Source organism: Schistocerca serialis, chromosome 5 (assembly GCF_023864345.2).
Source record: "Schistocerca serialis cubense isolate TAMUIC-IGC-003099 chromosome 5, iqSchSeri2.2, whole genome shotgun sequence".
NCBI lineage: Eukaryota > Metazoa > Arthropoda > Insecta > Orthoptera > Acrididae > Schistocerca > Schistocerca serialis.
The window spans coordinates 302,892,639-302,904,167 of NC_064642.1; the positions used below are offsets into that span (position 1 = coordinate 302,892,639).

An 11,529-nucleotide genomic window follows, 5' to 3' on the forward strand; every position below is an offset into this window, starting at 1 on the left:
GGAGCACGTCATTCTTCATGTGAATGAATGCTTTATCTGTACCGAAAATAATCCTCCACAGGGCTGAAAACATATCCGCTAGGCACGGAAATTCTGTAGTATGAATTTGGTAGCGTTGAGTCAAAAGTTTCCGTTACCGTCAGTGTGTTTTCGTGAAATCAAAGACAGCTTTCCGTCTTCATGAAGGGGCCTGTGCTGAATTCGCTTTCAGTGCACAAGTAACGCCCTTCCGTGACTCGCTGACGGCACCTTTCGTCAGTGTCCCACGTTTAAGGCGAGTCTCAGGCGGAAACAACCGTAGAGCCGCACCGCTGTTCACACACAACAAAGTGGATCACGCAAACATAGTGCACGCGCGGGGCTTTCAGGCGGAAACAAAAGCCCACACGTGTGCCCTACAGGCAGCTGCACGCCCCACTGGGTATAAAGCCCATTCCTGCAGATCAGGCATCATTCGTTCTCTCGACAAGCTATCTCGAAGTAACCATCACCCAGCAGCCATGGCGAGCAAATCAGCGTTGCTTCTCGCACTCCTCATCGCCGTTTCACAGGTAACGTCCTGAGCAATTTATTGCAGGTTTCAAATATCGTCGTACGTAGTAGTGTAGAAACTAATGAACTTGGTATCGAGCTACGCTACACATTCCAATTGTCACGTATATAATCACTTACAGCAACTGCTATGTTATTCATAGTTTTTTTGTTCCAATTTCCATGTAACAGTTTGGTGTCTTATGGAAAACATGATTCTCTTTGGGTTTGTCCAAATACACAGAGATGACAGAAGTCATGGGTTACCTTCTAATAATGTGTCGGACCTCCTTTTGCCCGGCGTAGTGCAGCATCCCGAGGTGACATGAAGTCAACAAGTCTGTGAAAGTCTCCTGCGGAAATATTGGCCCATGCTGCCTTTGTAACAGCCATATATACGAAAGCGTTGCCCGTGCAAGATATTGAGCACGGAATGATCTCTCCATTATTTCCAATAAACGTTCGGTGGGATTCAAGTCGGGGAATTTGGGTGGCCAAATCACTCCCTCGATTTGTCCAGAATGCTCTTCAAACCAGTCGCTAACAACTGTGACCCGCTGACATAGTGCATGGTCACCCAAAAAATTCTATCATTGTTTGGGAACATGAATTTCATGAATGGCTGCAAATGGTCTTCAGGTAGCCGGACATAACTATTAATAGTCAAGAACCGATTAAGTAGAACCAGAGGACTCAGTCCATTCCATGTAAAAACAGCCCACACTATTAGGGAGTCCCCCCCGTCGGAGGTTCGAGTCCTCCCTCGGGCATGGATGTGTATGTTGTCCTTAGCGTAAATTAGTTTAAGTTAGATTAAGCAGTGCGTAAGCTTAGGGACCGATGACCTCAGCAGTTTGGTCCCATACGACCTTACCACGAATTTCCTATTAAGCAGCCACCACCAGCGTTGACAACATGACTCCATACATATTGCATTGCCTGTCTTATTCCGAATTACTATTCAGTGTTCCTTCGAAAATACGTGCACGCCCTAATGAACTTGGCATTGTAATTTGGAATAATACAGGCACTTTTATATCTTTTTTATCCGCCGACACCGGGCTAGCGACTTTCAAGTAAAATTTCTCCCCTATACGGGAATATACATAACGGATGTACGAGTACAGGTTTTAGACAAATGGTTGACGACATATGGAAGTTTGGATGTGGCTGTGAGTCGTGCTGGGATAGACAAATAGTAAGGTGACCGCTCGCAATAAGCGGAATATCCTGTTTCGAGTTCCGCCCTGATACAAATTTTCATTTTCGTTATTCCATTATACAGCTGATGGTTGTCCATATTCGCAACTGCGAATATATTTCATGTACCTGAGTCCATGGCTTCGTGGGATCTGCGCCACACTCGAACCCTATTATCATCTCTTACCAACTGAAATCGGAACTCAACTGACCGGGCTACGGTTTTTCAGTTGTTGCTTAGCAAACATGCAAAGTAAACATGCAAAACTCGAGAACAGTTACTGGCCAATTGTCGGAGAAAAACGAGGAGTGCGTTTTGTCTTTATTTCATCTAATACTTGATCTCGAGTTTCTAAAAGGTAAGCCACATTCTGTTATGCCAAAATACGAGTTATCATGCCTGTGTCTGCACATTATATATTATTTCTCTTCAGCAAACCACGCGTGTGGCTCAAATGGTTCAAATGGCTCTGAGCACTATGGGACTTAACTACTGTGGTCATCAGTCCCCTAGAACTTAGAACTACTTAAACCTAGCTAACCTAAGGACATCACACACATCCATGCCCGAGGCAGGATTCGAACCTGCGACCGTAGCGGTCGCGCAGTTCCAGACTGTAGGGCCTAGAACCGCTCGGCCACTCCGGCCCGCGCGCGTGTGGGACTGCACCTTTATACAAGCCATGCTTGTTAAGGTAAGCCGGCCGTTGTGGCCGAGCGGTTCTAGGCGCTTCAGTCCGGAACGACGCTGCTGCTACGGTCGCAATTTCGAATCCTCCCTGGGGCACGGATGTGTATGATGTTCTTAGATTAGTTAGGTTTAAGTAGTTCTAAGTCTAGGGGACTGATGACCTCAGATGTTAAGTTCCATAGTGCTTAGAGCCAGTTTGACGAACAGAAAGAGAGTGCATCAAACGTAACACTACGTAGAAAAATGAAACTGAACGTGGGAGAGTAAAAATCGACTTGGCCAATCATGTTTAAGACTACTTAAGTTATTTTATGGGCTGACAGCTCACGATTCAGGAAAAATGGCTTATAAGAATGCAGAAGTTAATAACGTAGCAAACAACTGTCTGGAAAAGACTGGTATTATTTATTTCTTAAGCGTCATCCACAAATTACCTGAAGGTAGCCAGAAAGAACTAGTTCAGACAGAATAAAATCTTTCATTATAGAACATTTATGTATCTATTTTGACAGTTTGAAGAACGTTTCTTCAAAATATAAATTCAAAGAAAACACAGTTTTTAATGTAGACGAATATGGAATAACTAAAGTTCAGAAACCATCAAAACAGCCTGGGGCCAAAGGAACCTAACACTATGGATCGCGAATTTCTTGGGAAAAACATTAAAAATGTGACAATAGTTTGAGCGTTCAGTGCTTCGGAACTTATTTTCCTTCTTTGGCTGTTTTCTCTGGGTAAAGAATGACATCCACCTTGAGCCAAATCGGACCTGTTGGTGCCGTTTACAGGTGTTCTCACGATGACTGGAGTAATGAAAACATTTCCTTTGAATCGTTACATCTTATCAAATGTTTTGTAAGAGCTTCAAAAACGATCTGATTGTAATAGAGTTAGATAATCAATTCAACTCTTCAGAATTTCAGTTTTTGCAAGGAAAATGAAATAACAGTACTAAGAGTTGCACCACATACATTTCAAAGGTTCCAACCACTGGACCTAACTTTCTTCGGTCCCCTGAAAAAAGTCTTAAACAGAGTAAAAGATGAGTATGCTAAATCACGAGAAAACATAAAAGTTACTCCCTACGACCTGGTGGAACTATTCAGTAGGGTTTACGTGAAAGTTGTGCCAATGGAGAAGGCCGAATCTGTATTTAGAAGTGCAGGAATGTTTCCGTTAAACCACAACAATTTTGTTGTCCATAGCATACATTGACGATGAGAATACTGACCATGTTGCATACCTGCCAAACACAACATCAAATTCCAAACTTTGTGATCTGCCAATGGATCTACAAGTTACTGTACGGGAAATATCACCGATACCTTACCAATCAATTAAATACCTTATATCATTCCCTGTGCCAGTTCACCCGATAAGACAGGTAAAATGACGCAATGCAATGATGCCACGATCATCAGGTTTCTTTTTCTAAAACGAGTAGCTGCGCATTTATGGTTTTAAAATATGTTGCAATAAACACATGCAGCTAATGCCATACGAAAATTGGAGCCTCTGGATATTACAGAATAAAGGTTACAGTCAAAATGTCTTTGGTGTGCCAAATTTCCCCACTTTCCCCCAATAATGTAACCCACAGATGACTGACAAGACCTTATTGACTGCAACGCTTTAAAATTTTCGTAGAATATTTGTTCGTAGACATATGACCGTTTTGTACCTTGGAACATGTTTCTGCGAGTGGAAAAACCATAATTTTCTGGAGTAACTTTATTAATTTCAGAAAAAGAATGCAGCACATAAAAGGTGAATGCCATCATTTAAAAATTTATAGTTAGAGACGAAAGTGTGTTAAGTGTCCCAAGGTACAACAATCTCCCTTACTTTGTAAATTAGTGGCCGGATTAATGACTGAAATTAGCTAACACAGTTGGAAAGTGTGGAATACGGGGTAGGAAAATTTGATTATATTTACTATGTACAGGGAGTCAGTTGGGTTATGTTTAGATTAGGGGGGTTCTTGTTTACCTATATTCGAGACGTTGCTGGCCGAGAGGACGCGCACTCTTTTCAGTTTGCGTGTCGTATGAACATGTTTCTATCGATTTACTTTTGATTCTCGCAAGCGCAAAGCACCTGCCACTGTACTGACACATAGAATTATGTTTTGCAACTCGGGGTTCTTCTGACATTTTTTTATCTAACTGGTCAATTACACTTGCAGGCATTTGCACATTATTGTTTTATAGTTTGCAAAGTTGTGTAACAACCTCTCGTTTGTAACCAAGAAAACACTAGCCATAACCTTTCTGGCAGATGATAATCATCTTAATCTTCTTTAAGAGCAGGGATACCTGCTCCCACATACTGATTACATTACTTTCATTTTTAGTACGAAACGGTAGACCCATGGCGAACAGAATAAGGTTTTACTTTTTTTTCTTTAATGGTCCAAACATTGTTCAAAAATACATTTTCGTATTTACTTTTCTTCAGCATTCAACTGATCAGCCACTAAACCTAAACTTATATAAAGTTTCCTCATTCTCGATATAGTTATTGGTGATACGCCTATAACTGCAGCTGTTTCATGGACCTTTCATGAGCGATCGTCAAGTACCAATCTATGCACTTCCTCTATGTTTTCATCCGTTCTTCAACAAAAGGCATTTCTGCATTGAGCTGTTCATTTCTTAACTGTTGATAATGGTGGAGAAGATTCTTTTCAATCTCTCACTAACATTGGATGAATATCCCTCGACGATAAAATACCCCAAATAAAGAATTATGTTGTGGGACCACATCCAAGTTTATCCATCCGAAAGAAAGACCAACAGCATAGTTATTCGGCTAGTTCATATACCCGCACAAAGAACGATTGCTCAGTTCAGACCGCCACTTGCCTTACGTCATCGTATCACCATTACTACAAATTTTATTCACATCAGTTTCAGCTCCCGGCTAGCTCGAAAACGCTTTCATTTTTGTGAACTGACACCATGCAACATAAAGCAAACGTTAAGACACGGTACTCGCATTCTGAAGGATCGGAGCTCAGTTTCGTAACCGGACATGGCGATTTGGGAATTTCGTTTCGGGTAAATGCTTAGAAGATTGTAGTGCAAGACGAAATTCTGTTGAAAGAGCTCACTGACGGACCTATTAAGAACTAAATTTCATTTTAAACACAGTCGTATACTATGTGAGAATCATAATCGGTTTCGGCCAATATTGCCCATCTTCAGGTGCTGCTGGCCATGGACGGCATTCAGTGATTAGACATCCTGCGTAATGAATGTTTTGTTCATCGAATGCCGCCAGTGACCAATGGCAACGAAAGATATACAGTGTCAGCCGAAATCGTTTGTGATTAATATAATGTGATCGTATCTAAAATAAAAAAGAAAGCTTAGATATTTCATTTAAAAAGAACTGCTTCATCAACAGATGCGTGTACACAGCCACTAATGACATCGTCACTGAGAGTAGGTTAAACCCTAACATCCGTCCATTCGTTCTTGTACTTGTCCATATATTCTGGCAGGAATTCGTTTATTTCACACACTGGCAACAACCCGCTGTCCATATGTTCTAGCAGGAAATCTTTTATTTCGTACACTGGCAACAAACCACTATTTCCCCGTGTTGTGTCTAATTCACAGCATAATCATACAAAATGTCAACAGATATCCGCACAGTCGTGTTCTGCACGGAAGATGACATTCTGGACGATGTTCAATCCGTCAACGACAACGTCAGGGCATCTATTAAAAGGGGTAATGTTTGCTAGGTAGTCCTACATCCACAATGGCTGTGTATAGAGTCACAGGCGGTGCAGTATGGCGGAAAGAAAACGCCTACCGGACTCTGTGTGTTGGAGGGCCGTAAGAAGAACGAAAGCAGGACAGTCGCAAACTGATGTGACCCGAAGGCTTAATGTGAATCGTTCTTTTGTTTCTCGCATATGGCGACAATTTATAGATACCGAAATTGTATCCTGAAGACCAGGGCAGGGCCGACCACGTGTGATATCAAAAAGAGAGCACCGTTATTTGTCCGTAACGGAACGACAGTACCGCTTTAGTACTGACGCAACTGGCAGCAACCACTGGACATGTTGTATCGAGACAAACGATGTACAGAAGGCTTCGGCAGAGTAGCCTTTATGGTCGGAGATCTTTTGTATGTGTATCTTTGATGCGTCTTCACAGAACGGAACGTCTAGAGTGGAGTCGTCAACATGCCACCTGGAGTGTCGAAGAGTGGGCCAATGTTTTTTTCGCATATGAGTCCCGATTTGATCTGGAGCGTGATTCTCGACGCATTTCCATCTTTTGGGAACATACAGCACGATTTCGGGATCCAAACAATGTGGAAAGAGGCCGATCTCGCAGAGGATACTTAATGGTGTGGGCAGGGATTATGTTGACCATACGAACACCTCTTCACGAAATTGTATGAGTGAATCGGCAAGGTTTAAGTGTTGTCAGGTATCACGACGAGATCTTTGGACCTCACGTGCCGTTATTGAGAGGTGCTGTGGATCCAGACTTCATACTGATGGACGATAATGCTCGAACTCATAGAGCACAGGCGGTTGATGTTTTCTTGGAAACGAAAGACACTGTATGCATGGCTTGGCCTGCCCGCTATCCTGATTTGAATCCCGGTTGGGCTAAGGAGACAGGTTGCATCATGTCACCACCCACCAACCACTCTCCAAGACTTGCTAGCAGCTCTGCAGGAAGAATGAGCGTTATTATCTCAGCATGAGGCTGATGACATCACTCACAGCATGCCCCATCTCTGTCAGGCCTATATTGCAACCAGAGGTGGTAACATCCCATGTTCAACACATTAACCAGGTGTCGGCATGCGTGTGCAGATCCATTAAGTTGTAAAAAACGAAGAACGATTTTTTCTTCCGTTATGCATGTTGCAGTTGTTTACGTCCTGTGTTCTTTACATCTTTTCCACTTTACTGCCACGTGTTTACAGTATACTGTTGCAAAATAAACGCAACCTTGCAAAATTTCCATTTTTTGCTTTGATTTTGACACTATCATCCTACTAATAAAAATGGAGCACAAATTCACGTCAGTAATCTAATAAGTCTCTGGTTTTCCTTCTGTCGTTCTACATCAATTCATAAGAGTTCGATTATTCCATTTGAAAGACATTTGAAAGATGCAAAAGGAAATCCTTTCTTTTTCCAGGCCGCTCCTCAGGGACAGGTGCAGGACGCCGCCCCCCAGCAGAGTAACTCCTCGACCGCCGCTACCGGCTCCAACTCCGACACCTCGTCCTCTGGAAGTGGCGGCAGCGGCAGCGACAGCAGCGGCGCTCAGTCCAGCGGTGGGTCGTCCAGCTCACAGACCCCAAGCGTCGTCTTCCCTCACCTCAGCAACTTGTTGCCGCATTTCAACTTTAGTGGCTCTCCCTCTACCGCCAGTGCCCAGAATCCGATAGCCGCCATCATCTCCTTCATCCCGAACGCTATCAACACGGAGCGCGAGCGAGTCAGCAGCGCCGTGAACCAGCTGGTGTCTGACCAGGTGGGCGCTGCCACCGACTCCATCAGCGCGGCGGCGCAGACCGGCGGACAGCTCGTGTCCAACGGCATCAAGGTCATCACCTCCTGGCCCACCTTCTGGGCAAACCTACTGGGCTGAAGTGACTTCTCAGCCTCAGTAAAGTGCCTCGTAAGATTCTTGTTTCTAAGTTTTGTATCATTCGGCTAACTGCGTAACGTTATCTGTAGAGTAGATCTTACACTAAAACTCGCCTCCCTGTCTCTTCAAACTATTAACATCTGTAAATAATGTTACTTCATTCAAAAGCGGCCTTAACATGTTAATATTGTAAGCAACTCATTTGTTACAACGGCTTGTATAATACTTTGCTGTTTCAATTCGGGTACAGATCGTATGCAACTAAAACCAACGCGCTTCTACATTATGTTTCGATTTCATATCGTGTTAGTGTAAATACTTTTAATAAAAATATATAAAATATTACTATCTTTCTGCTTTAAACTATACCTTCCCCTTGGAGAATGCCATGTTGTCTGCTACAGCACTGAATATTATCGATCAGAGTGTGTTGCACTGATCTTAGAATTCTTGCTCTCTCTACGGAGCAAGGTGCCTCCGTGAAACATCTCACAGTGTCCTCCATGCTATGTTCTTATAAATTTGGATGCCATTGCCTTCTTCCGGCCTGTGATGACGTGTGAAGTACGCACCCGATTCATGTGATCGAGTGCTTGCACAGTGAGATGTTTGTGTTAGTATGCTTACGGAAATAAAATGCACTTTTGATATCTTTTCTTATGACTTACTACACTTTTATTTTTCCAACAGCCTTAACGCGTTTTCAAAGGCAGTGTTATGTCAGTCATATAAATTTCTTCATTAGACACACTGTATCACGTCAAGGCGAAAATGTTGACGTGATACAATCTATCCAATGAACAATTTTATATGACCGACATAACACTGCCTTTGAAGATGACGTAAAGTTGAAACTCATAACCTTGTCGAAAAACAAAAAGCTTGGTGAAGACATATGAAAAGTTACCAAAAGTGCATCCAAATGGGCGCACCGTCTCACAGCATTTTCATGCAAGCTGCAGAAATAAAAAATGAATGAAGGGGGAGAAATATGGTAGCGGAAAGCTGTACCTTTTAACATTCCCATTCGAAGGACGGAACTCTATTTTTTCTTTTTTTACACTATGTCTGCCTTCTGTTCTACTACAGCAGGTTGTGAATGCTTGCCATACACAATTTATAACAGCTGTGATGCTGTTTTGTTTCTAATTTCAACGTAAATGGGGCTGAAACAGAAATTTGCGTCGGAACCAAAGCTATAAAGCAAAAATAGGTGTAAAATTACTGAAGAAAGTTAGGACACCTACAGGACCACCACCGCCAAAATTATGACACTGTTACCCTTGTGACCTTGAAATGTACTGTACATCAAATTTCATAAGCTGTTTACAGTTACACATACACTCTACTTTTATTTCACCTGATGGTAGTTGTCTGCTTAAAGAAGAGTCCCACAAATGGGTACTGTGAAAGAGAGAGTTAAGATGTTACAGATACACTTAGGTGTCTCTAAGTCGGTTAAATTTATCTCAGGTTTCACAGAAGACAGAATTACCAGAATTCTCCACTGAATGCGTTGCGGCAGTTCCTCAGGTCATCAGCATCGAAGCCTACGGACTCCAGGGCGTAGACGGCTTTCATCTCGAAGGGGACCCTTGTCCACTCTCTGAAATGCGCCCATGACATTTTGAACTGTTACTAATTTGTTATAATTTGTGCACCTGTGACGAAAGTGTTTTGGCGCTATGACTGTGTTCCTGACAGACATCATCGGTGGTATCAATGACGCCACTTCTATAACGTTGCTACTACGTGAGATTCTCTGCAAAGGTTTGGGATGCAAGCTAGTGTACAGGTCCGTGCTTTCGTGACCAAGAATACTACATCATCAGTTCTTCTCTCTCGGTAACCATACGCCGATTGGAATCCCCGTCCAGCCGTAACGATTTAGGCTCCGTGGCGATTACCCACATCGCTTCAGAGGAATGGCAGGATAGTGGCATAAACACGGCCGCTGCCAACTTTCTTTCTCATCCTTTTTCCAGTCATAGTTGCTATACTGTCTCCAATGACCTGAATAGCGGCAGATCGTCAAAATGGTTTTTTTTTTTTTTTCACTACGAAGAGAAATCGATACAACACTATTTTGTTCTATTCGTTTTACGTGTCAGCAGGTTGGCCAGTGTGAAGCAGGTCGTCCTTATCTTTTCGAACATTACACTAATTCTCAAATTGCAACTCACCAATGCTACACTTAAATATTAAAAACATAAAAATTAAAACTCCGTGCTATTTCTATGTTGTAAGTGTAAGAGAAAACGGCAAGACTCCAGTTTCCTTGAAAATGTCCTAAGATACGTCATCATCAAATGCATCCCTTTACTTATTTCATTTTTAAGTTTCCTTTAATTTACGTCTATGGTCACAAACTTTTTGTTAACAGATTACCAGTTTCGGTATTTAATGACCATCATCAGATCTGTTTCATAAAAACAAAGTTCTAACGTACTGCAGCCATAGTGGCATCGTCAAATGTTAAATACAGAAACAGTACATTAGGACTTTGTTTTTATGAAACAGATCTGATGATATTAAAGAAAACTTATTACATATACGGGTCACTGTTTTTTTTTTCCGCGACGATGTTGCAGCTTGTGTTTTTCATTTTTATTTTATATATTTAACCTGATACGATTAGGACCATCATCCTCTCTTACATAGGACCAAGGTTTCAAACGTGCAGTACCTTTCTTGCATCATATTTCCTAAGAAACAACAATTTTAATATGGCAGTATTAAAATGACTTGAGTGTATGAAGTAGCAATGTGAGTAAATAATGCTCACTATCAACTAATAAAGAACACTGGCTGTTCTTGCGCTACTATTAGTGATTATTAATAATAATAGCAATAATAATAATAATAACAATAATGGTACTGGCAGATATAAAAAGTATATACAGATGTACAAAACAGATGTTTTTCTGACATAGTAAGTCCCGGGGTAAGGAAGTTTAAGGATATTGCACCAGCTAAGAATCTGGGAAAAGAGGAAGATATGGTTGTAAAGAAGACTGTACAAGATTAACGAGTGTGTTCAGGAACAATGGTAATTTGTTACGTCAAATATGCAGCGCAGAAGACCATTTTGAGAACACTTAAAGTGTGATTTGACGTCTTTGTTGTTACCTACCAGTGTGTAATGAAAGTTTGAGAGACAGTACAGCAATTCAAGCTGTTCCTTTCAGTAAGTTTCAGTCACGTTAAAATATGTGCTAGGTTTTTTTTTTCTAAGATTGTCTAACATTATTTTTCCTCTAACCTGGCTGAATTATGAACTGTCTAATGCAATAGTTTTGGGAGAGGGATATCAATATCTATTAGCTGCTTTGTCATAATACCTTACAGACCTACGTAATGGGAGCAGTCGGACGTTATTTATTTATATTCAATCTAAGATAGGAGAAATACACTCCCTGGCCTCTCTTTCCCTCCACCTCTCTCTCTCTCTATCTCTCTCTTTCTCTCTGCGTC

At 41.8% G+C, this 11,529-nt stretch overlaps 1 protein-coding gene across 1 annotated transcript; it reads left to right on the forward strand.

Annotated features, from left to right (window-relative positions):
• Window positions 1-418: 418 nt before the first annotated feature.
• On the forward strand, window positions 419-8,400 carry LOC126481462 (uncharacterized). The gene is made up of 2 exons (XM_050105238.1): window positions 419-551; window positions 7,600-8,400. The coding sequence occupies exons 1-2, from the start codon at window positions 501-503 to the stop codon at window positions 8,053-8,055; spliced, it is 507 nt and encodes a 168-aa protein (XP_049961195.1). The 5' UTR covers window positions 419-500; the 3' UTR covers window positions 8,056-8,400.
• The last annotated feature ends 3,129 nt before the right edge of the window (window positions 8,401-11,529 follow it).

Coding starts and splice junctions, on each gene's coding strand:
- LOC126481462 (XM_050105238.1), top strand. CDS start 501: ATGGCGAGCAAATCAGCGTTGCTTCTCGCACTCCTCATCGCCGTTTCA. Junction 552..7,599: donor TCCTCATCGCCGTTTCACAG/GTAACGTCCTGA, acceptor TTCTTTTTCCAG/GCCGCTCCTCAGGGACAGGT.